The following is a 26,835-nucleotide window of genomic DNA, read 5'->3' on the forward strand; positions in this document are numbered from 1 at the left end:
TAGAAGAACTGATTTCCACAGCACAATTCCACATTTCATCCAGAGTATTATGTACAGAGCTGTGCAGTGCCAGACTGTTGTTTGGGATTACTCAGTGGAGAACTACAATCATTCTGGTTGAGTAGATGTCTTTTAGCTAGTAGTTCGTATATCCTTACCGAACAAGACACACAAGATGACATATATCCCTGCACAGGACCAGTTCACAGAATTGTCTAGTCCAAAAACTGGCCGTACCAGATTCATCCACGGAAGATGCAAGAAAACGTTGCTACTTACAGAATAACAGCCCTCAGACTCGTTCTAATTCAAGCAACAGGAGATTAGCCTGAATTTCAAATCGTGAAGAGCTACGACTGCAAGAACACAGGCCAGAAATGCCACAGGCAGGGCCCCAGATTGCCTCACCTAAATCATCAGGAAAACAGATGCTCTCCCATGTCACCTGTAGCAAGATCTTGATGATAATTGTTCTTACATGCAGTATATCACAAAGCCCTAATTCTGCCAATATAATTTTTGGAATAGCACACTTTGAAGTTTGGGTATATGTGCTTTTGTGCACACATACACACTCACATGCACACAGAGCTGAATGACAGTTACACCTTCTTATTAAAAGATCAAGAGACTACATGCAATCAAATGACTAACTCAGTTTATCACAAATGCCAAGCCATTCTTGGCCACTGAAAACCAATGGAAAAAACAACGCTTAATATCACTAGGGCTATCCATTATTTTTCAGTTTGACACATTAGTGCTTGATGGTGGTGTGAGCCACAAAAAGCCAGAGATAAACAAGAAGTTATCTTTCATGTTCCCAGAGAAATTAATTTATGGTGAAGTGAAATCAGCATGCAGACATCTGTTTCTCCCAAACATCAAAAGCATTAAAAAACCCGTTTAATTATGGATACAGTGTGAGATGCACTGCTTTCTAATTCTGCATTTTCAATTTTGCATTTTTAATCTTCTGTGTAGCCTTCCGCCTCCCAAAAAAACCCCAAGATAAACTGCAGAATTCAGGATTATTTATTAATTGTATAAAATTTCACTCCCAGACTTGTGAAGTGCAAAGTCCTTGCCCCTGAATAGTCTCTCTTTTTTGGCAGCAGTATACTTTGCACCTTTGGTGCTAAAAGAAATATATTTTACCACCTTCCCTGCTTTCTGCAGTCTGACAGTATGTCAGGTAATTCTGGAAAACACATAGCTGCTATCTAGTAAAGTGGCCACTATTCCAAGCACCACAAAGGGGGATGATAGAATACTCCATCAGCATTTGAATTTATTTTTCCTCTGAACATAACAAGCAGCATCTCAGTATTTTAATCAACGTGTAAAAAACTCGAGTTTTGTGGTGCCCAGCTTTACTGTGATCTGTCCCAGCAGGGATGCATTTAGCTATAAACCACCCAAGAGAATACTTTGTTACTACTAGTCTTTATAGAGCCAGGTATTTTCCTGGTAGTATTCTCTTCTGACCATTTTTGTCAGCTTATTTTATGTACTGCTGAATTAACAAACTGAACTCCCAGTCAGCTTAAGCTGGTCCATCATCTGCCTCCCTAGTTTTCACATAACTATCTCCATTGCAGCAGCCCCTGCCACAGCAGAACCTCCAAGAGCTGTTTGAACCCTTTCCAGAAAAATTTCCCTTAGGTTTGACATGAAGACCATGCTTGTAGCATCTCTGAAGGTTGGAAATGTTAAATTTGGAGTCCCATAAAATGGTCTAGGTTTTCTGTGCTTACTCTGTGGGTGCCCCCTATTCAGCATAAGAAGAAAGCAGATTAGGGAGACAGCATTTCATGATTAGACACAAGCAAATGACTGTTCAGAGTGAAGGGCAGGGAAAAACATTGAGATGGCTGCAGTCTGGCAAGTGGCCAGATGCAATGCACAGATGTTATCTGGACCCATATCTATATCTTTGACTTGGCAGAGCCTCCTCCTTCCCAGGGCCATACTGTTAACTGCCCTTTGGGAACGGGCATCCCAGATGAGATCTTCTTGGGAGCCACCTACCCTTCCCAGATGTTTCACACTCGCTGTCTAGGTTGTTAAGTGCATTACCCCTGCTTGTAGTTCAAGCCTATCAACGTTACACGTATACACTGAAGACATGTTCTTGCACCTTAACGAAGTGCCGGTTCACTCAGGTCAGTACCTGGCATAATTTTAGAAAGCTGCAAGATTACCTTTGTCAGAGAGCTGTTATTGCCATTCCCTCACTTGGCTTGAGGACAATTTATCTGAAAATTATTATGGGGTTTGAAAGCAGAAAAAAGGTAATCATCAGAGATAAGATCATCTACTCATCTACCACAAAAGTTTTTACTATTTTTACAAGCTGTGGCATATTTACATGCCCAGTGGTACCCACACAACAGTGTTTCCATCAGTATTTCGGGGCTGCTGACTAAAAGCACTCTGTCTACACAGCATGATTCCCATCGGATGTTTAACCAGGTCACAGTCGTACTGGCGTTTGGTCTAAGTCCATGAAATTTATTTGCATACTAGTAAGTGGTTTTGAAGAATTCTCACATATTTTTAATTCACAGCCTCACACCCCCACGTCTGCTAACTTTTACAGATCAATTTGAGATCCCTCAGTGATTTTGCTGTTCGAATGATCCTTAAATAATTTGTATATATATACATGCTTATATACCTAAATACATATATATACACAAACATTGCCTAGCTCATGTAGAACATATTTGTATGTTATTAAAGCATAAAAAAAGGAGATATTTGGGGAAAATTATTTTTGTGAAAGTGAAGACAAAAATTAAGCAATCCCACAGTGGCTGTTTAGATTGAAACTACTAAAGATATAGCTCACCACAAGCTGAGTTATCATTTGCAAATGAGGATGAATCCTTGTGAAATAAACATGCAGCCTGATTTTTGCAGATTCAGGTCAGGCAGAAGCAGTTTATTTCTACAGCTACAGGGGAGAATGCATAGTGACAGAGGTTCAGCCCTCTACCAATGCAAATTCCAACTTAAAGCAAAAGTACTAGGGCTTATATAAATTCGCAGTGGATACAAGCTGCCGTGTGAGGGGGCCTGATACGGCAGAGCAGCATCTGCATGGAAGAAAATGTTGTCACGGCAGACGTGCCCGCGTGTTCCTGAGAGCTCAGAGCATGCATCCAGGCAGCCTCGGCAGACATCTGTTCAGCTCATCCCTCCCTGGCTTGTGACGCTGCTGTGTCCTTCACCAACTTCTAGGTCTAGCAAGGCCTGCTTTCACAAAACAATGTCAGTAAAAGGGATTATTTAGACCTGTTTCCAGAAAACGCTGAACTACTGAAAATGCTGAGGTCTCTCTATTGACCAGTAAAAATGATATAATTTTTTCTCTTTAGGAGGCATCCTCTCAACTGATCTACATAAACTACTTGCAGCTTCTGCTCTTACAGAAATAAACAATCTACCATCACCTCATCACTTACATCTTCTCAAGACTGACCTGTGTTTCAGCACTCTTTCAGCTGGTTTATTTAATCTATTTCCACATTCTGATTAAACCACGTACCTAAGGAGGAACCAAACTTAAGAGACGAGCTCTGAGGTGAAGAATTGTGTGTTGTTCCCCCTCCTCTCTAGGAATCCATTTAAGGCCACTGTTTTGATTGTTTTGGGTTTGGTGGTTCTCCCTCTTTAAGGATGAGACTGGCATTTATTTCATAGAATCACAGAAAAATTTAGGCTCAAAGTGATCTCTGTAAATCATCTAGTCCAACCCTCCGCTCAAAGCATAGCCAACTCTGAAGCTACACCAAGTTGCTCAGGGTCTTGTCCAGTTGGGTTCTGAACACCTCAGAGATGGAGGTTGCATGGCCTCCCTGGGCAAACCATGACCAGTGTCTGACCACCTGCATGGTTAAAAAAACCCCCAAACATTTACAAAGTCCTTCTATTGATTTACAGCACTGCTTGAAAAGCGAGTATCACTCTCCTTCATAAAACTATTTTCTAGTTCTTTGTAAGTCTTGAATATATCCATATGACATCATTCACTATTCTCTGTTCACCTGAGCCCAACATATCATTGGTCTAAAACAACATTTAGACCCTCTCCACGAGCCCAAACCGCATGTGCCACCCTCATCCATCTGCACACTACTACAGATACAAATGTCAACCTCATCCTTGTTTGAAGAGAGGAACTCTCCGATTTGTGGATAGTTTGTCTCTCCTCTGTTTCCCATCAGTAGGGAAAGGAGTAAAGAGCAAGCGGGAAGTTGGGCCCCCAGAATTCCTAGATAAATGTTGTGCTAGAAACTACAACGTGCGATGAATTTCCAGAGATACTACGTGAGGCTAAGAGGCGAACCCATCTTCCAGGACTGTGCTGGACAGGGCTGCCACTACCTAAACACAATGAATTTCTTACGGTCTGTGGTCCTGAGTGTGTTAAAGTTGATCCATGATCAGCATACACATGACGGTACCCAAGAAAGCAAGTTAATTACCCCCAACAGGGCTGGTACTCAGCAAGTTCTGGAAGAGCTAGCTCAGGTAAAGAACTGCGCACCATGGAATACACTTTTACTAGATTTAACATGGTTAGAAATTTTCTATGTCAAAGTCAACCTGCAGAAGATTTTTAGCATTTATTATGGAAATGGAAAATTAATAATATACTGCCAGATTATATTCAGAAATTTTAACAGCTGTTTTCAGTGAGAAGTTAAAAGTTTCACTTGCAACACGAGTGTTCATGTTGTAGGGCAAGTGCTGGAAACCGAAACTCGGTTTTTCACACCACGCAGCTCCTCCCTCCCAGAGCTAAGCAGCCGGTACTCGGGGAGGCAGCCAGCCCCACCTTCCCCAGATTTGGAAATGCGCCTCACCTTGACACAGCCACCTCCCCAAACAAACATGGGCCCTCCGCAGACGCCCTGCCGAGGCTCTCTCTCACTTCCCAGCCCTCCCCCGCCAAAAAGCCCGCCGCACAGCCACTGACCCCCGAATGGCTGCCGCCGAAGCGAACGCCCTCCTCAGCGCTGGCCCCGCCCCCTCCGCCTCAGCACCGGCCTTCCCCGCGCGCACCCCCGCAACGCGCCCTTGGTGGCGTCACAGCCGCGTGCCGACGGCCCCGCCCACTGCCGCCTGACCCAGGAGGGGGTGGAGCAGGTGGGCGGGGCCGGGCCGGGGTGCGGCGAGCGGCGCTTGGTTCGGTGGGCGCGGCTGCGAGGTCGGACGCTCCCGGGCTGACGGGGATTTGGTTTCTTCAGGTGAGCTCCGGCCCGACGGGCTGCGGTGAGGCGGCTTGTTCTCCCGGGGCGGGGCAGGCAGGAGGTCGTGGGGTGGGCACCACAGTGCGGCCGCCGCCGCCTCGGCTGCCCCCGGGCTTTCGCGGGCGGTGTCCCGAAGCGAAGGCGTCCCTCCTGTCAGCGCGGGGCGGGGGGTAGATGCGTGAGCGGCGGGGAACCAGGACACGGTCCTGGGCAGGGCCTGGTGGGCGGTGGCAGCGCTCGGGTGGCGAGTATCGTGCCGCTGCGGAGAGGCCTGAGGCCGGCCGGCAGGTGTGGAGCCCCGCATCTCCGCGGTGCTGTCAGGCCGACTCCGAAGGAGCAGGGAATCCCCCTCCGCTGCCGGGCGAGCGGTGGTAGGGCTGGGGCGGGGGGTGGCGGTGCCCCCTCACCAACGCGAGCTCTGGTGCCAGGGAGAGCCGGGGCGGCAGGGTGGGGTGTCACCAGGCCAGGTTAAAGTAGCCATGATAATAATTTTTATTGAGTGTCTCCTTAAGGAACTGAGAGGTTGGTTGTCAAAATACTTTGGAAAACTGCTCCTTGTATTTTGTATTTTTGAAAAGAATCATGTCAGTTTGGGTTCGAGTTGTTTGTATGCGGAAAAATGGGTTGGCAATGATGAGAAACTGGCAGGCACACTGCTGATGAAAAAGTATTAAATAGCAATCTTATGTAGCGCTAAATTTTCCGTGATGTTGTTCGAATTTTTGGCCACAGAATGGTAGATAGTGATGATGACTTTGTACTTGAATACTGTGAAAAACACAAGTGCCGGACAGCTGCATGGTGAAGGGAATTATCTGCCATACTGGTTTTTCACTTTCCTTTTTTAGAGAAGTGCCGAGTAGGCACTCAGAGCCTAAAAGCTCTGCAATGGACGTACAGACCAAGGAGTCAGAAATTCAGTCCATTTATTTGGACAAAAAAAGGCTTGAAACAGCAGTAATACTGAGAGGAGGGAAATTAGACATGCTCACTGGGTGAATATAGGTGTTGGGATACTGGCCAGAGAAGATGGTACAGGTTGAAATGTCAGAACATGGGAGTTTATTGAAGACTTAAGTAATTTTAAGAGAGTAAGAATTAATTACCATGTTAGATCAGATCACTGACTGTTGTCTAGTTTTTTATATTTTCTAGCCTTGGGTGCTTAGAAACTAACAGTAGGCCACCACTTAATGAAAAATTTAAGGGCTATAAACAAAGTAGTTTAAACTAAAAGCAAAAAAAGGTAAATTTATCAGCTACTACCTGGCTTGTATTAGTTTAAATCCTTTATAACATTTATTTTAATTCAGTTTGTTCTCTAAATTCTTGAAAGTTACTAATGATTTCTTAATTGCTCTTTCCCTACAGAAATAAGACTCAAACAATTCTGTCTGCATGGTAGTTCTCCATCTTCTTCATCTTTGAAGTCAGTGGCTGATAGAAAAACAATTGACATATAGAAAGAACTCTTGGATTAAGGGGTTTGTTCTGGTTTTGCTTTTTTCTCCCTTACACCCCCCAGGTTTCAAAAATAGTGAGTTGGAAAGAGTGCCCTACCTCTGTCAGTCAGGGTATTTAATCCTCTTAATACGCTTTAAGTTTCATGTTTACCTTCTGGCAGTGATATCCACCATTGAGCTGCTTGGTTTTTTTAGTATACATTATTTTTTAATTAACTAGGGTTTGCTGCTGCAGAGGAAGGATGGTCAGCCGCATAGTTGAGATGTTTGCTTATGATACCAGATTGAACTCGAGTTTTTTGGTTGCACTGTAGCCTCCCTTGGTCACTTAAAACCACAGAGTATATCTGAACTGATAAATGAAAAAGGACCAAGGAATGAGCTCAAGCACTGGATTGATCTGTGATTATCTACAGTGCCTGTTATCGCTTTTCTTAGCTCTGTTTTGGACCAGCTTTCTCCAAGACAAGTTCCTCTAAATCTTATTTAGCACTAAGTAGTGCAGATCTGGGCCAATCTATACCATCTGTAGGACCCCAGGTTCTTTTTTGCAGTATTCTTTTATTTAGTATTATACGCTTTGCAATTTATTTCAGCTTTAAAACAGAGGATATAAGATTTTGCATTATACAGAAATGGATTACAGATAAATACTAAAACATGCAGGGCACTTAAATACTATATTAAGATCATACACTGAAAATAATAATGACTGAGCATCTTCCTTGGATATGATCAAATTGCTACTTAAATGTTCCATTTCAGAGAGTATTTCTTCTCTTGTGTTGTGACGGAGCAATCCATTTTGGTTTATTTACTTCATAATATCTATTATTTTGTATTAATTTTAATAAATTAATAAGAATGAATTCAATTCAGCTTTTCAGGCTGACTCTTAATGATCTTGTGTTAAACTTAAAATCTACTGTGAATTTCTTCCTCCTTTTCCAAGTGCTTTGCCACCCAAATGCATAGTTTGATGGTAACTATACTGTACATACACTGCAAACTTGGGATGTTTCAAACAGTCAGAGATTAGTTGTAACACTCCCACTCTTCTGAATTGCTGAGACAGCTTTTGTAGCTCTGCAGTGCATGGCCATGCACTAGTGCTCTGTATACACTGATCGTGCTGACATCTCTGTTTTCTTACAGACCTTTTTAGTGTTAATAAAGGCTGAGCTTTAGCATGAACAGTAGTGTTGACAGTATGATGAGCATACAGTGAATAGTAAATTAATTAACTATTAGGTTAAAACGTAACTATGACTTTAGGGTTTTGTTTGATCTCTCTTCTTGTTGTATACTAAGAATCACTAGCAAAAGAATTATTTTAAATCTGGAAAGTCTCTCTACCTTATCCTCCCCCAGAAAAAAATAAAACAAATGGGGCAAAGTAGACTATGGTGCTACAGTTGTGTTCACACAAGTGAATTGTTTACTTAAAGCCTTAAGAAGGGACTTGTTACAGAATTGGATTCACAGGCACTAAAAATGTCAAAACACTAAATTGTGCTCATAAAGAAGTAAGCTGTGATGTTAGGTTAAACTCTTTCTCAGTCTTCTAAACATTTTCTATTTTTGGAAGCCTACAATAATTTTAAAATCAGAGTTCTTTACTGTTAAATTAGTTATATCTTGTACCCTTCTTAAAAGGAAAACTGGATTTTTTTATTAGTAAGTACAGTTGTTGACAGAAGAGGATGTGGTTTGGGAGTCCCTAGGTTTTTTGCTAGCAAATAATTTGACTATGCATATGTTAAATGGTTAATGTCTTTTTTTAATTATTATTATGTGGAAACTTAATAACCAATGGACATCTTATGAGTGATATAGGAACACAAGAACGGCTCTCCTAGATCATAAAATATACTTAACCATGTCATATAATTTTTCATGTAAGGATCCAGCTATATTCATAAACTCATTAGAGTTCTTTCCGATTACTTTCATTATAATTGCTTGCTGTTGTGCTGGTCAGAAGCATGTGTATAACTTCTAAACTTGATGTCCTTGGTTGTTATTAAATACACATTTATTCTTATGCCAGTGTTGTTCTTCAGCTTAAATCAAAGATGTCCAGCCTATTGGCAGTGATTGACTGCAGTCAACCAGAAAAATCTCTTCCAGCCCCAGATTAATTTTTCTGCTGTGGGTAATGGGCAGCGAGCCTTGTGGCTTGAGTCGCTGCTGATCGGCTCCATGTGGGCTGCCTTCTCAAGCCATGCCTGCCGTATTCCTAGTTACGTGTCTGTCGTTGGACTGAAGTCATGCACCTTGGCTTTTGCATGAAGTTGAATTCTGTCACGTCATAAAAATACAGATGTGTTTCAGGTTACATGGAACTTCTGTCATGTGACTGCAGATGCATCAGTCACATAAGTGCTATCTGCATTTTGATTGTAATGGATCTAGGAGTAGAGCACAGCATTCCATCTTTGCCTCTTTAAAATCTTTTCATGACCTGCAGTTCTTAAGTTTCTCTGTTTTTGTTGGAGTAGAGGAAGGATATTTTCCAGATTATATATATATATATTATTTTTTTTTTACTTTATTGATAGTTAGACTAAAACAAGAAAAGACATTAAATAAACTTTAAATGTAGGTACTATTTCAGGATTTTAATAAAAGTTTGGATTTCACTAGTTCTTTTCTTCTTTCCTGATGTACTTAGTTCTTTTCATCCAGTTTATTTATAGAGGCTAATCCAATCTTTTAGCCTTTGATTTATTGGCTTGGTAAGCCAAATATACCTGTATCTAGGGAAAAGTGATTGATTCACCAGGGAATTTCAGTAGCCTTCTGCATGCCACTTCCTGCTCAGCTGCAGCTTTCTTGATTGTGGCTCAATGTTGTGTGAGGTCTCACTAGTGCTTTGTACAGTGGCATTAATGCTTCTGTATGTGTAATGGAAGTATTTTTCTTTTCACACTTTGGATTTTACTTATCCCCGTGTTTTCTGTAGTTTGCTATCATTATGATTGACAGATATCTCTAGATTTTTCTCCTTTCTTTGATCCAGCTTAGAGTACAGAATCATGGTTTTTCTTAAAAATCCATGCTCTTTCATTTTTAAATAGTATCCTGTTTTTGTTGTCCATGATCTTTACTCTGGTTTTTCTGAATTGACAACGCCTCTCAACACTGTTAGCAAAAAACCTCACTGGAATTTTTTTTTACATTGTTTGTTGTAAACACAATCTTAGTCCAAGAATGATTGGTATTTGCTGCATTTGGCCAAGACTGAAGACCTGCATTCAGTTAAAACAGTGGGTTTTATGCATTTTAAAATTCAAGTAAACCTATTGGATTCTTTTCTGCTCTTCAGTTTTGAAATATATATGAGGCTGTATGAGGAATACATTCCAAAATAGAAATAGAACCTGCAACCTCTTGTATATATCAGTACTTCACGTTTTTGTCACCTGGGGAGCAAAGGGAAAACACCGGTCATCTTTCTCACTTTATAAACACTGTAAAGGAAATAAGTAATTCCCTGTTTTCATTTCGTAAGGCATAGCTTTTACTGTTTGAAGTATTTCTTCCCAGTTCTGTGTCTGTCTTGAAGTCTATCAAGATTTAAGTCTGTTGGCTGCTTTCCCTTAAATAATTTGAATAAAAATGTACTGAGTTTGTAAGTTCAGCCTTTATTTAAATAGACAAAATGTTAACTGATTTTTTTTTTTAATACCCTAGAGATTTTTTGGAAAATATTATCAAAAGTAAAGTTAGATTTTTAGTATTTTTTTTTAGTCCATCATTTGCTACTGATCTTAATACTTTTTAAGACGGAACTTTTAATATCAGTCATATCCATATTCTTCTGATGTTTATTTTTTAAGAAATATCTGTCTGTGATGTAACTAGATGTGATAGTTAAATTCCTTGCTAACTTGGAATCATATATTCTAAATCCAAAGGTTAATAGGAGATAACCGTAACATATCAGACACTGTACCAAGCAACTAGATAGCTTTTTGCTAATACACAAAGTATGGTCATTGTTAGAAACCAATTAGAAGACATCTTATTCTGAGGTAAATTTTGGCTTTATCTGTGAATGCTCTTACTAATCTATTCCAATTTGCAGTAATGGAACAACTACAGGATCCGGTTACGCAAGAAGATGCAAATATTAAAGCTATTAATGAAGAGTACAGGAAAGCCTTTATTTTAATCAATAAAGGAGTGAATACAGATGAACTGGGTCAGAAGGAAGAGGCAAGAAACTATTATAAGCAAGGACGTGACCACTTGCTCCGAGGACTTAGCATTCCGTTGCAGGGTCCTGCATGTGTAGTGGCCCAGTGGGAATCTGCCAGGCAAATGCAACAGAAGATGAGGGAGACTCTCCAAAACGTTCACGCTCGACTCTGCATTCTAGAACAAAACACCCCACCTGTACAAGCAGGTCCTGCTGCAATGGATGCCCCTGCTGGGGTGCCCAAGTTGTACCCATCCATTCCTTCCAAAGAAAAGCCAGAAAGACCCCCAGCCCCTAAGTCACTGTTTGTACCGAGTCAGCCACCTGCAAATGAAGCACCTCCTGCCTATACTCCTCAAGCTACCAATGGCCATTTCACTGTGTCTTATGGCACAGACTCTGGGGAGTTTTCTTCTGTAGGTGAGGACTACTACAGTAAGTGTACTCAGCCACCCCCCCTTGAAAACCTAGGGGTGGATGCAGATGAGCTGATCTTGATTCCCCAAGGAGTACAGATATTCTTTGTGACTCCTGATGGGCAGGTTAGTGCTCCTTCATATCCTGGATATCTACGCATTGTGAAGTTCTTGGATACAGAGAGTGGGACGGCCCAGAATCGTCCACCTGCATTTCTTCAGGTAACAGAAAAATAATTTTCTCCTTTAATTATATTTCAAAAGCTGTCATAAAACTTTAAAAGGTAATCTACTGAAGTTCTTGCTCTTCTGAGCCTAAATGTGCATGTGACACTATGAAGGATATGAAATCTGTTGGAAAAATGTTTTTCTGCAAATACATGCTTTTATGACTTTTTCTGAGAAAATGGCCTCTGTGTCTTCCCAGGGTTCTCAAGTGCTGACTGTTCTGGTGAATTCCATTTTCTAAAGGAGCTGATTTAACATTCCTTTTCATTTCATAAAATTAACTTCCCTTTCTTTACGTAGAGCAGACATGTTGATAAACCCATTGTAACACATCAGTGTAAAATGGGCTTGTGTGCTACTCGCTTCAGTCTCAGTCAGTGATAAGGTATTGCAGTTAGCACAACTGATAATTTGGAATTTGAGGGCCCATGTTAGTCTAGATTCTGAACTACAAATAACAAAGATGCAGTTGAATTTTTTAGCCTGTGCTTGCTTCATGCAGGCGTGTTCTGTAATGTACATTGTGTCTCTGGTCAGGTTTCTGACTTTGGATCTCGTTGTTGCTGCTAAGACTGGTTGTTGGAATTCTCATTAGCGAAGGAGAAATTTGGAGGAATAAACAAAAACACCTTCTGGTTTTGGGTCTGCTGGTTCACCTCCACCTGTGTTAGCAGTGTTCAACAGTCGGCCAGTGACGACCATACATTCTCTTTATGCTATCATATAAACCTGTCCTGAGAGCTACAGGAACTTACAGGCACTGCGAAGCCCGACTTGTTTGGCAGTGTGTTTCATCTGCTTCTATACCTAGGCCTCAAGACTAGACCTCAGTTAAGAGGCTACCAGTCTGAATTATAGTTCTGTGGAAATTAGTATTTTCTCTATAGTAGACTATCAGAACTGATCAAGAGTGGTATTTCCACAGTGAGGTGGGGTTTTTTTTGTTTGGGGGTTCTTTTTTACTTTTTACTTTTTTTTTTTCAAGATGGCATAAGGCTTTTTTATTTTTCTTACTAAACTTTATGGAAAATCAAATTTGTGGTGCTTATCAGTACGTTCTACATGCCTTTCTTTTTAAAAGGATACTTTAATTCCTTTATATATTTATCTTTTCTAGGTTTGTGACTGGTTGTATCCTCTGATGTGTAACCAGTCTCCTGTTCTGTGCTGCAATACTGGAGTCTACATGTTCCCTGACACGATGTCCCAGATACCAGGGTCCTACGTGGGAGTAGTGCTGTCTTCAGAACTTCCAGCAGCTGACAGAGAGCTCTTTGAGGATCTCTTAAAACAGATGTCTGACCTTCGAATCCAGGTAAATTCCTGTGCTGCCTTTTTTAAGCCAATAAGGAAAGGTGGAAACAATCAGTACGTTCTCCCATTTACATTTAGTTTTGTAAAACTGCAAAGTTCCATGTCTTGCTTGCTAAGATCACCAGTGAGAAATAAATAAAGCAGCCAAGATGAAGCAACCTAGTAATGAAACTGTATGCTCTGTGAGATGGGAGGACAGAAATTTTAAAATACTAAAGTGTAAGCACAGAGAGGAATTGGAGACCATTTTGAATATTTTCTCTATTTTCCAAAAGAGAACGTAAGACCCAAAATGAAATTTTCTGTTCAGGATAAAGCACATTTTTCCTCCGTGTGTGCACACACTCTCTGTGTAGTCTTGATGATACGATTCTCGGAATATTGGGCCCAAACGTGTTTACAGTTCAAAAATAGTAAGCTGCTTCAGAGAAGACCTGTGAAAATACTGCATGCCTCGAGAATCTGCTTCCAAATGGGATCTCAAAATAGATAAACCTGGTGCCTTAGTGCAGAAAGATATTAACAGATAGAGAAAACAGAAAATAACCCATAGTCTAATGAAGGTGCAGTAAGATACAGTGACTGGAAAAAAGATGAAAAATATTACTGTAAGAGCACTGGAGCACCAGTTCAGGAAGAACGGTAATCAATAACTACTTAAAAGCTCATAGCAAGATTATATCTTTTCATGAAAGATAAAATCTTGTTGAATCACCAAGACTTGAATGCAGTGATGATGAAGGACCAGTTTGCAGCATGCCACGTGGGAAAAGTTCTGTTATGTTATAAATCCCTGTTGAGTTCAGCAGGAAATTTCACTAGCACAGGAGGCCAGTACTTCTTACTTCAAAGGGAAAAGTCCTACAGAATTATGTGATATTTCAGTGGAGGACTTACTGGATAGAATTTCTGTAATCTTTCCTGCGTAGAAGTAGTTCAAATTGGATATCTCATTAGTTCCTTGTTGTCCTAAAATTCCATGTTTTTGTTAATGTTCCCTGATACAATGTCACAGGTGCCAGGATCCCATGAGAGAGTAGGGTTATCTTCAGAGCTCCCAGCAACTGAGAGAGCGCATTTTGAAGATAAATTTAAACAGATGTCTGGCCACAAAGTCCAGGTAAATTCCAGGACAGTGATTCCAAAATTTTATAGTAAAAAAAAAAAAAAATAAAAAAAAATATGTCACTAAAATACATGTTAGAACTGCTGAGATTCCAGACTTAGTTGAAAGCAGCACTGTATGCTGTGCCCTGTGGGTTTTTTTTTTTAATTTGTTTTTCTTTGTTAAGAGCTGGTTCAATTACTGCGGGCTACCACATTTTGCAAATCAGTAGCACATTTCTGGAGTTTTAAAAACTTTGTGATAGAACACAAATATTTCAAAGCCTAGTCTGATGGCCCTTTAATGTATCTGTTCTATATAGTACTCATGAGGATCTAATTAACAAGTATATTTAATGTAATTATAGTACAGAGTCTCTTGTCTTATTAGAGAACCCATTTCTGCTCCTTAGCAAAGTCCTTGAAAGTCTGTTGAATGTTTTTCTACATAGTGACCCAAACTGTGGTGTAACTAAATTATATCTGGAGCACACTTTGGGGTTTTTTACTGGGATTTTTTTGTTGGTTTCTGTAGTTGTAGCTGTGTATTAAGGTCCTTTCTCCTGCCTTGTCCCCGAAGTGTTTTGGTAACATGCTAAAGACATTTCTTAAACATGAGGTTTCACCCTGCTGTCAAGCAGTAATTGATGATATAGTATAAGTCAGTGATACACTGTTAACTTAGCAACTTTCCAAGACTTAATGTACTCTTTTCTGTTAATGTTGTTTTTGTTTTGTTTTACTGCAACGCTGTCTTTGTGCAATACCCTATTTTTATTTCCAGTAAATATTTCAGAGGAATCTAAGAATTCCGTGCAATATCAAATATTCTTCTATATTGTGTATTCTAATTGGTTTATAGGTTTCATTTATGAATGCTTTCATAAAGACTCTTCTAGACTAAACAAAAAGGTTTTTCTTACTGTCCCTCATTAACTAGCAGTGTTTTCAATCATTGAAATGTTTATTTTTTTACTTTTACTTTGGAAAAGTCTTAAAAATAGAATCCTAACCAAAACCTAAATGTATTACAATTTTTTTTTGCTTTCTCTAATTAAATTTTAATTAGGCATTGTCTGTGAACTGTGTAAAGTGATGTTAAATTTTTTAGAAACACTAACCAGACTGGTGGTTGCTGTGCTTGAACCATTAATATCTACTCCAGAAACTCTCGTGTTTGACATGAAATCACACCAAACCTATCCATCCAACTTGAAATTGGGAACAGTATCATACACAACTTGATGCGTTCCTTGGCTGTGCCAGTCTGCAAAAGCACCAACAGCACATAGAATGAATAATGTCCTTTATTTTTGAATTTGGGAGAGAAGGATAAGAAGCAAAACAACCAGAACAGCTGCATTCTTTTCGTGCAGCTGGACTGTGGTTCCCGTACTGAATAACAACAGAGTTGACTTCCCTCCGATAAGATAAAAATGATGGATGGACAAATCTTTTATCTTTTTTGCTAATTAACTTGTACTGTAAGTTTTCTCCACTTAGTTACTTAACCATATGGCCGTGTTGCCGTGCAAATCTTTTAATTGTAACTGGATGAAGAAAATGTATGGAAAATGCTGAGCTGTCTGATAAACTTTTCTCAAATGCATAGCATTTCTGTGCAAAAGTAATTGAATCACAAATTTCCATTGAATTTCTGTACACTTACCCAAGGAATACACAGCATTAGCACTTTCTGATAATGGATCTGTATGATCTAAAACATCTAAGATGGAAATTCTGATGATATGTTGTTAAGCTGATTCTCAGGTGTTTACTTTCACTTGTTAGCCTTCAGAAGCCTCTAGTGATGCAGTTAACTTGCCTCAGACCGTACATATCCAACCGCAGCCTGAAGGAGCAGAAAATCAGAAAGAGTTGCCAGAATGGAGCGAGAAAGTTGCCCATGGAATCTTGTCAGGTACTGTTGTAATAAGAGGATTGTGTTGAGTATAAACCTCTGTGAGTAACACTTAAGCAGTTATTTTCACCTAAATGCATGTGTGCTGGTAGAAGCTGAGTGGTCAGAAGGAGTTGTTCACCAGTTCCAGTAGTGATGATAGAATCATAGAATGGTTTGGGTTAGAAGGGACCTTAAAGATCATCTATTTCCAACCCCCCGCTGTAGGCAGGGACACCCTCCACTAGACCACGTTGCCCAAAGCCCCATCCAACCTGGCCTTGAACACGTCCAGGCATGGGGCCTCCACGACCTCTCTGGGCAACCTGTTTCAGTGTCTCACCACCTTCACAGTAAAGAATTTCTTTCTAGCATCTAATCTAAATTGACCCTCCTTCAGCTTAAACCCATTACCCCTTGTCCTGTCATTACACTCCCTGATAAACAGTCCCTCACCATCTTTCCTGTAGGCCCCTTCAGGTACTGGAAGGCTGCAATTAGGTCTCCCCGGAGCCTTCTCTTCTCCAGGCTGAACAATCCCAACTCTCTCAGCCTGTCCTCACAGGAGAGGTGCTCCAGCCCTCTGATCAGCTTCGTGGCCCTCCTCTGGACTCGCTCCCACAGCTCCATGTCTCTCCTGTACTGGGGCCCCCAGAGCTGGATGCAGTACTCCAGGTGGGGTCTCACAAGAGCGGAGTAGAGGGGCAGGATCACCTCCCTCGACCTGCTGGCCATGCTTCTTGTGATGCAGCCCAGGACACGGTTGGCTTTCTGGGCTGCAAGCGCACATTGCAGGCTCATGTTGAGCTTCTCATCAATCAATACCCCCAAGTCCTTCTCCTCAGGGCTGCTTTCAATCCATTCCTCACCCAGCCTATAGTCATGCTTGGGATTGCGCCGACCCACGTGCGGGACCTTGCACTTGGCCTTGCTGAACTTCATGTGGTTTGCTCGGGCCCACCTCTCCAGCCTGCCAAGGTCCCTCTGGATGGCATCCCTTCCCTCCAGCGTGTCAACCACACCACACAGCTTGGTGTTGTCGGCAAACTTGCTGAGGGTGCACTCGATCCCACTGTCCATGTTGCCGACAAAGATGTTGAACAGTGCCGGTCCCAGTACTGACCCCTGAGGAACTCCACTCGTCACTGATCTCCACTTGGACATTGAGCCATTGACCACAACTCTTTGAGCGCGACCATCCAGCCAATTCCTTATCCACTGCGTGGTCCATCCATTGAACCCATGTCTCTCCAATTTAGAGACAAGGATGTCATGCGGGACAGTGTCAAATGCCTTGCACAAGTCCAGGTAGATGATGTCAGTTGCCCTTCCCTTATCCACCAACGCTGTAACCCCATCACAGAAGGTGGGGTGATCGTCTAAAGGATACTTTGATGGGCTCTGTAAAGACAGTGCAGAATTTAAATCCATTTGCAACAGTCTTGTTCATTGCAAATGAGTTAGGCTTCTCATCTGACTGTATGTTAGATATAACCCCCTGTGACTCAAACCACTGTGAGAGAATAATTTTATTCCTGTATGAGCAGTTACATTAAAGCAGGCGTCTATTGTGATTTCTGCAGATAAACATTTTTTTTCCTCTGAGAACCTTTGGAATGTACTAATGACCACCAGCTGATTGCAATAAATATGAATCTGCTGGGAGGGCTAGAGGGTTGGGTTGTACCTTTCAGAATGTTAATAGCATTGAGATGTGCAGTTCTATCACCCAGCTGGAGATTGGATATCTATTAAAAAAATGAGTATCTGTATGTTGTGGTTTTACCCCTGTCAGCAGCTGCTCACTTACTCCACCCCCCCCATCGGGATGGGGGAGAGAATTGGAAAAGTTGAAGTGAGAAAACCCGTGGGTTGAGATAAAGACAGTTTAATAGGTAAAGCAAAAGCCACGCGCACAAGCAAAGCAAAACGAGGAATTTATTCACCACTGCCCATGGGCAGGCAGGTGTTCAGCCATCTCCAGGGAAGCAGGGCTCTGTCACGCGTCACGGTTACTTGGGAAGACAAATGGCATCACTCTGAACACTGCCCTCTCCTCCCCACCTTCCTTTTCCCCCAAGCTCCTTATAAACTGAGCATGATGTCATATGGTATGGAATATCCCTTTGGTCAGTCTGGGTCACCCGTCCTATCTGTGTATCCTCCAGCTTGTGCACCCCCAGCCATCCCGCTGGTAAGGCAGTGCAAGAAGCAGAAAAGGCTTTGGATCTGTGTAATCACTGCTCAACAATAGGTCCATATAAGAAAAACATCTCTATATTATCAACGCTGCTTCCAGCACAAATCCAAAACATAGCCTCATCCTAGCTTCTATGAAGAAAATTAACCCTCTCAGCTGAAACCAGGACACTGTATTAAGCTGACATTTGGATGAGGGCTGGTTCTATTAAATAAAGGGACTTCAAAAAATGTGAGTGGTGTAGGAGCAGAAATCACCGCAGGAATTCACGCTGGCCCATTCAGGGAAGAGTATAATTGCAAGTGTGTAATCAGGAATGTTTCTAAAGCCACTGTTGCAGAGGCAGAGGAGGGAAAGCTGTAGGAATCATAGTCTATAAAATTGTCCATTCTAAGAAACATGGTTTTTTGCCTTGAAGGTGCATCTTGGGTAAGCTGGGGCCTAATAAAAGGAGCAGAATATACTGGTAAAGCTATCCACAAAGGAGCTTCTAAACTGCGAGAACACATTCAACCAGAAGAAAAACCTCTGGAAGTCAACCCAACTGTAGCAAAGGGGCTTCAAGTAGCAAAACAGGCTACCGGAGGAGCTGTGAAAGTCAGCCAATTCTTAGGTAAAAATTTCCATCTCATAGTATATTATATTTTTGCCTTAAATAATAAATATTCTGTAAAATGAGAGCTGGTTTCTCTAGGCAATGAACTAGAGGAAGGACTGACCTGATGAAACCCAGTGATCAGTAGTTTGTGCCTAGTTATCTCCTGTGAGAGACATGCTTAAGGACTAATATTTATTATATGGCCTTGAGGCATCTTTTTCTTTCCTAAAAGAATAATCTGTACAGTCTTAAGATTGGCATGTTTTTCTCAGTTTTAGAAAGTTAACTCAAAATGATCTCTCTCTCTTCTTAAGTTGATAACCACATATTTTAAAAGCTGTACTGTCCCTGGTTACTAGCATACATATTGTACCACTAGAGAATGTGTGTCTGCGTGGTTTTAAATATGCACACCTGAAACAAGTCTATTAGACTATGTATAAACTCACAGATAGAAATGGCTTGGTGTTCAGAGGTGCTTGGTAACCCTAGCAGCTCTCAGTGACTTCATTCTGTTATTTATTTGCATTAATGTTTATATTTAGTGTCTAGCAACTCATCCAAGTTTAAAAGAAAATTGTGCTGGATGTTATAAAATTACTTTGAAGAGCTAAAGTAATTGTAAGAAAGACTTCTCCAGAAGACAGGTCGGGAAAGAAACACAGCTTGTTCCCTATCTGCAAATTGGGGATAATAAAACAGTCGACACAGTATCTTAAAACTAGAGTATGTGATGTGTGTGTATGTATTTCTTTTAAAGTGCTTTTTAGCTGTAAGACCAACCTTACTTGTTTCTTAGGAATTGGAGCTGAGCAGAATCTGAAAAATAAGGTTGCTTCTCTATCAGTTGGGTACTTAAGCATGGATTAAAGTCTGTCTTTCAAATAAGCATATTTAAATAGAAACAACACTTATGATTTCACTGAAGCTTTTGATTACATGTAAGGGCTTTTAGAGAAAGATGTTCTATGTTCTTGCTAAATAATGTGCATACTGTTGTCTTATGGTAGTTGAGGGAGTGTGTTCTATAGCAAGCTGTGTTGGAAGGGAGCTGGCTCCACACGTGAAGAAGCACGGCAGCAAATTAGTTCCGGAATCCCTTAAGAAAGATAAAGATGGCAAATCCACTTTTGATGGTGCTCTGGTGGTAGCAGCAAGTGGAATTCAAGGTAATAGAAATTCCTTATGCTTTTTTTTAATTGCATATTTTTCAATGCTGTGAACTCAAATAAGCTGTTTGTTTTTACAGGGTTTTCAACAGTGTGGCAAGGTTTAGAAAGTGCAGCTAAGTGCATTGCTAAAAGTGTTTCAAGTGAGACTGTGAAAACTGTCAAATACAAGTAAGTTATGTTTTTATTGTTTTTGTCTTCTACAACATACTGTCATTGTGTTTGAATACTGGCAAAAAAAAGCTTATGATAGTGCAGGGAAGCTAACTGAAATACGTGCTTTGCTCTAATTATGCAGCAAATGATAAGCTGCTAAGTGCACAGTAATGAGCATCTCCTGTAAGTAAAAATATGAAATGAGTAAATGATTGTGGTATTTTTTAGCTCTCTTCTAGAAATATTCTTCAGCTTCAGGCTATGTTACAAATAATGTTCAGATTTATGTCTTCGCTCTACAGTATAATGTCTTTATGAAGAAAGTTACTACTTTAAACCTCACAGCTCTGATCCTGAATTTATGTAAACTTAGCTAAACTTAAGAAAAATGGAAGAACTTCATCTATCAGCAGGTCTGACTAAAGTGAGGAGATACAAAAAACAAAATTGTGTAAGGAAATCTAAGGCATAAATGGGAATAATAGCATAGACTCAACTTGCAAAATACAGATGTTATTAGAAAAAGATAATGGGGGAAGAGCCACCCCTGTAGCACTGCTGCTACCAAAACCTTGCTGTGCAAACCCCATACATGAGTGCATATACTGGGAGATGCTGTGCAGAATAAGGGAATATATTGAATTAACTGCAAAACGTATGAAGTGCAGCCCTCAAAAAAAAAAAAAAAAGTGCAGTAGGTATAATAGAAAGTGAAGAGTAAGCAAAAGCATGTAGGTTAAGTGGAATAATGGAATGGGTAAGTGTAGCAAGAGAGATGTTAAAAAGGAATGCTGAAAGTGCACACAGGCTACTAGCAGAAAGTAACAAGGGAATCATCAGCATACAGTACAAAGTGGATCGGCATTCAGGGTTGCGTTATGATGCATTTCAAATAGGAGGCTAAATAGTGAAGTTCTAGTCAGTGGTGCTTTATTGTTAATGTTTGTTTTCAGTAGGAATGTCAGGAGGTATTGTACTGGCACTCGTTTCACATAAATTCACGTTAGTATTTTTTGTATAGGAAATACGGAGATCAGCAGTCAACAGCCACTAAGAGTGAAAAACAATAAGTAATTAAATGTTGCAGTTAATTACAATACAATTGAAAATATTTGATATTTGATCTTTAGAATCTATCTATATAAATTAAAATTCTACATAATATCTCTTTTGGAAGCTTTTTTTTGCTTCAGTGACAAAGATTTCTGCAACTCAAAATACTTCAGTGAATGAGCTAAATTCCATTTAATGGAAACAAAGCTAAAGGAGCATCATCACAGTCTCTCTAAATCAGCAGAAAACTCAGCTAAAATTTAGCTGCAGTACCTTTGTGGATGGAATTATAAAGAGATACTCATCATATGTGTATGTTGATCAGAACTGGGGGAAAACATAGCTTCAGAAATAATAGTCCTGCCAAAGTACCATGCTACTACCTTGGTGGGTTTTTTACAATACTATAAATAACTGCAGTATCTGCCCAACCTTTTTCTTTAAAAAAAAAAAAAAAGTTACAAATGATGCGACTGAGGTAGGCAAACTGAAAAATCAATTATCAAATATTAAGAAATTGTTAGTCTAACTGTATTGGATTAGCTACAGTCTTACTTTAAGTTAGGCTACCCATTTTACAGATGTTATATAAAACTGGCTTATGATGTTCCTGAGGTGAAAATAACTAATCAAATTGACAAATACTGCAGTTTTGCTGTGAGATTGTGATCTGCAAATCAGATGTTAGTGATTCAAGGCTGTTGCTCTATCAGAGAATTCAAAACAAAAGCACTAATTACTAATTATTTTATTCATTCTTTGTTCCAGCCGTTATGCCATGGCTGCTGTACTGAAAACGCAATAGATTTCTGGATTCTTTGATATTGTGTGCTTCTCTCTAGCCTTATTTTGAGGTCCTCAAAGAATATGGGCATAAGAAGCACAGAAGAAAAGTAACTCGGTGAACTGCTGGGATTCTGGTGCTGCCAGAAATACTTCCCTTTGGCCTGGTTTGTCTGATGACAGTGCTCTCTGGGGAAATGGCTGGCTGCCTGGAACAGCTGGAGTTACTGCTCTCACTATATTCTTGTCCTCCTTCAGTATGCTCTCTCTCTACTGGTGTAGTTGTGTACCCTTCCTCACACTTAAGCAATTAATATGAGACTGCTGACTTGCCCCCTAAAACATAAAGAAGCTAGACCCACAGCCCAGTGGAGAGACTGCAAGTTTTTATCTCCTGGTAATTTTTAAGAAATCCTCAAGATAGCTCTGAGCCTTTTGGGGTTTTGTGTAACTTTTCCTCCCTGCCGCCTCTTCCCCTTTGCCACTGTATTGATTCCAGGTTACTTCAGATAAGTTTTCACTGCATAATGGATTTTTTTGTAGGGACCTTGCTACCTCCAGCATATGAGCATAGCTGTGTCAGCAATTCTCTGTACCCAGGAGACCCTTTAGACTGTCTGGGTTAATTTGCTTGAGCAGAGACTGTCTGGGTTAATTTGCTTGAGCGCAGTGATGCACTACCTCAGTGAGTCTAATTTGGGACTCTGAACTAACATGCTGGTGTGTTGCTGTTACACCAGACATAGTATCATATTATGCCATGTAGACAGAGGAAAGGTGATCTAGGATGAGTACTAACCAAGCACTGTTCTGGCAGTGGTGGTACCAACTGAGGAAGGAAAAAAAAAACCAAAACCTGAGATGATTCCGGTCCCTTTTTCTGTAGCAGGCAAGAAGGCAGGACAGTGTTTGCCCTTCCTCCTCCTCAGTGCCACCACCCATGATAAAGACTGAGAAGGTTTAGCAGCTGCAAGGGTCTAGCTGTGAGGACTTACCTGAGGGAGTAGAGGCTACTAGGAGTTTTACCTGAGAACTTAGATGAAAAAATACTTAGGTGTTATTGCACACAATGACCATCCCCCCTCTTCTTCTGGTTCTATAGATAAGCCTTCTGCTCTTCTCTTCAAAACTAGAGGGGAAGGAGGGAGAAAGACTGGAAGGTTTTTTGAGGAAAAAGGGCAGAAGCATATTGGTATCTTTAAACAGTAATCCATCTGATAGAGGAGCAGCCCTTACTCAAATGGCTTGGTAATTTCTAATTTTATTCTTTAGACATTCAGGCTATGTGCTTATTATTTGTTCTTGGTAATGCTTAATTTTTACTTTCAAAAGAATTATAGTGAAGAGAACAGTACAAGTATATATACCTATAAAACTGCTCTTTTTTAAGGTATGGAGATGATGCTGGCCATGCTACAGACAACGCCATGAATTCTGCAATCAATGTTGGTGTGACAGCATTTAACATCGACAATATTGGTCTCAAAGCTGTTGTAAAGAGAACTGCAAAGGAAACCGGCCATGCTGTGCTGGATGAATATAAAGTATTAGATAATGAGAAGAAAGAGAAAAAATGAAATCAATGAAATATTTCTCAAAGCCTTACATTAGAGATGAAACTTCCTATTTAGAAGTAACTACATTGCTAATCTGTGATTTAACACAAATCTCACTGTACCTTTCAAGCACCTGTTACTTAATTTGACATGAAAATGTAAAAATAGGGAGGGTCTTCATAGAAGGAAGAATGAAAGTTGTTTTTACTCCTTGTTCTGTATTGAACAAGGGTTTTATACAACTGGATCAGGGTTTTTGACAACTGCAAGGATAGGAGTTTGCAGTTAATAAACTTGCCCCTATAAGCACTTTTTCAGAATATAATATGGAATAATAGATTTATGTAGAAATACTATTATGAATATTTTTGTAATGCTTTATATTTGTAAAGAAAGAGGTGATACAGGACAAATAGGATTACTAATTCTGGAACAAATAGGATTACTAGTTTTGTTTTTTAACTAACCTTAAGAGTTAGCTTTACTAAGCCAGCCTTGTCTTATTTCATGTGCGCTACTAAAATAAGCTTTGTGTTTCATTGTTTTGTAGAGCGTTTCTCTTTTCAGCTACCAAACAGCTAATCTTATCCAAAGTTCATGTTAGAAGAAATGAAAGATGAACCTCAGGTAATTAGGTATTTATTCTCTTAAAAACTATTTTTTTTTCCATCCAGCATATAAGCAAACCAAAGACACCAAGTATTTCTTCTAAAAGAGGGTATTTACAACTCTAGAGAAATGTGTTCTCCTGTTGACTCCATGAGGAATATACAAAGATTCTTTGAAATTGAGATTTTTATGTAGAGAGGATAAGTATGTTTTTGCATAAATTATTTTTCTGTAAAAAATGTTCTGTAGAGGACACTAGGAACTTCTATGCATTCTGCACTTTTCAGCCAATCCAGAAAGATTCAGAGTATATATCATGGCCTCCTAATGGAAGACATTATGTATTTGCTTTAACAAGTAGTTCTAACTGTCAGCATCTTTATTCCATTAAATTCATAGTTGCACAAGGTACATCTTTAAAGGGTATGAAGACAAGCCCTTTTAATGGAGAGATGTGTGTGGAATACAATAGATGCTACTGTGTAGGTTTTTCATCTTACTCCTAGTGCAGTGGGAAATAACTCCATACGGAGAACCTCTGAGATGCTTTTACACTGCTACTTATTTAACAGTTTATTACTGAGTTTTAAAGCTGCTACACATTCTGATATTGGCAGGACTTGCAGCAAACACCACCATCAACTTACAACTTAAATCAATTTCATGTAAATGGAGAAAATAACTATAAATGGTTGTTAGAAATTATATTTGTGTCAGATTGAAAAATTGCAGTAACAACTAATGTCTATTAGAATGGTAATAGGTGCACATTTTGTGGTAGCTACTGTAGGTGTGTATTTACGGTGAGAAATGTGAAACAAAGGATCTAACCACTGAAGTGTAACTTTGATTTATGGAAATAAAGATGAAATTAAAATTGGTTAATCTGTGCTTGGCCTTTTTATGATGTGAAGCTATTGTACGGATCAGTGAGTGGAAAGACTTGCACTTCTGAAGTAATAGAAGAACAGCATTGGAATATGTCTATGATAGAAACAAACTCATCAATTAGAGCTTAAAATACTAGAAACTAAAAAGGTCCAGCAATTTCTGTTACTACAGTCTGTTACTTGCCAGCAAGTGTAACCAATTTAAGGCTACTAAAGACTTCACACTAGCAAAAGCATTTTTGTTGTTAGGAACAATAGGGATGTATGTATTTCTATCTTCTTTCTCCCTCCCATTTTGGATTTGCATATAGCTCATGCCCTTTGGTTTAATCTATAAACCATCAGAACAACAAGTTGTATTAAAACAGTTAAGATCCAAGTCTTACAGTCTTCAAGAGACAAAGTTGTAACATATTGAGGGAAAAAAATGTAAATGCCACTGGTATCAGGCAAGTTGTACTGTTCAATCCACTGTTCTCTTCACAGTTACTCAGTCTTTCAAATTTGTCTCAAAGTAGATTAAAGCTTTTTTTAAAAAAAATAATGCCTACCCCATTTTACAGTTTTTAATGTGATACATCCATGACTTTCCCTTTTCCGCTGTTCCGAAGTTTAGTTAATTCTCACTGCTGAAAATATTATGCTGTTTAACTTACCCTGCTTCGGCTGTCGCTACTTGGGCCCTGGGCAGCAAATCCATAGGATTCTCCCCAGTTCCTCTACCACTTACTTCACATACTTACTGCCTTATCTCATCTCTCCCTTTTATAGGCTATATACATTAAGCTCCCTAAGCCTTATATCCTAGGTTCCTTTTCTGTTCCCAGCTTGGTTGGTTCTCCTTGGAACACTGAACATGTTTGGATGTCTGACAGTCCTAGAAGTAGTCTTACTAATGCTGTTTACTGAGTGAACTGCTACCTGATTTCGTAATGCATTGCTATTTCCAAATTAAATTATTCAAAGTCTTTTCTGCTATAATATTGGTTTCAAATCTTAAGAAGATTACTTTTAATGACCTCTAAGTCATAAGCTACTGCCGTCTCTGGCATCCCCACCATTCTGTAAGTATAAACCACTGATCTTGCCTCAAGTCTAAACCCCTTCATTTGAATGGATTCCTCTAGATTCCAAGGTTTGGTTGGTTTAATGCCGATTTAAAACCACTTTGGGATAGCCTGTCTCTTAATATTCCCTGACAAACTGAATCTGTAATCCTTTAAAAAGGAATTGGTAGAACTACCTTCTGCTAAAACACGCTGACCAGCTCACCATAGAATGGTGTAGGTTGGAAGGGACCCCCAGAGGTCCCAGACTACAGAGGTCTGTAGTCCACCCTTCTTCTCAAAACAGGTCCAGCTAGAGCACAGTACTCTGCTCCAATTCTGCTCATGTTTTGATTATCTCCAAGGATGGAGACTTTGCAACCTCTCTGGGCAACCTTTGCCAAGTTTGACTCCAGTAAAGGTAAAAATATTTCTCCCTTATAGTGGGCCAATTTTTTTTTTTTTATATGGACTCAGGTACTTTGCTGGTTATCCTTCCATAGTGCACACTGGAGAAACGTCTGGCTTCTCCGTCTTCTCTACATCTTCTCTACACCTTCCTCTTACGTAGCTGTTGACAGCACTAAGATCTCCTTACGCTTTCTCTTCTCCAAGCTGAACATAGGTCATGTGCGCCAGCCCCTGACCAGCTTGGCAGGGCCTTGGGATTTGTTTGGGAGCCCAAAGCTAAGGACTACAGCAGGTAGTCCCATGAGTGCTGAGAACCATCTCCCTCAACCTCCTGCCCGTGCTCTTGCTAATGCGGCCCAGGAGGCCATTGGCCTGGTTTGCTGCAAGGTGCGTTGCTGCCTCATGGTCTGCTTCTTCACCAGGGACCCCTGTGTCTTTTCCTGTGAGGTTGCACTCCAGTTACTACCCCAGCCT

The 26,835-nt window shown here is 40.2% G+C and overlaps 1 protein-coding gene across 4 annotated transcripts; it reads left to right on the forward strand.

Annotated features, from left to right (window-relative positions):
* Positions 1 to 5,153: 5,153 nt before the first annotated feature.
* On the forward strand, positions 5,154 to 24,895 carry SPART (spartin). 4 transcript variants are annotated; one of them, XM_054809948.1, is made up of 11 exons: positions 5,214 to 5,258; positions 6,633 to 6,745; positions 10,815 to 11,566; positions 12,690 to 12,887; positions 13,902 to 14,006; positions 15,782 to 15,911; positions 18,509 to 18,703; positions 19,699 to 19,857; positions 19,938 to 20,028; positions 21,035 to 21,083; positions 23,240 to 23,377. In XM_054809948.1, the coding sequence occupies exons 3-10, from the start codon at positions 10,817 to 10,819 to the stop codon at positions 21,081 to 21,083; spliced, it is 1,677 nt and encodes a 558-aa protein (XP_054665923.1). In that variant the 5' UTR covers positions 5,214 to 5,258; positions 6,633 to 6,745; positions 10,815 to 10,816; the 3' UTR covers positions 23,240 to 23,377. The 4 variants fall into 4 exon arrangements, with proteins under 4 accessions (XP_054665897.1, XP_054665914.1, XP_054665906.1 ...); XM_054809922.1 differs by lacking the exon at positions 21,035 to 21,083 and having other exon boundaries at positions 5,154 to 5,258; positions 23,240 to 24,895; XM_054809939.1 differs by lacking the exons at positions 13,902 to 14,006; positions 21,035 to 21,083 and having other exon boundaries at positions 5,154 to 5,258; positions 23,240 to 24,895.
* Positions 24,896 to 26,835: the final 1,940 nt, after the last annotated feature.

The sequence above is a fragment of the Grus americana genome, chromosome 1 (genome assembly GCF_028858705.1).
Source record: "Grus americana isolate bGruAme1 chromosome 1, bGruAme1.mat, whole genome shotgun sequence".
In the NCBI taxonomy this organism is placed as follows: Eukaryota; Metazoa; Chordata; class Aves; order Gruiformes; family Gruidae; genus Grus; species Grus americana.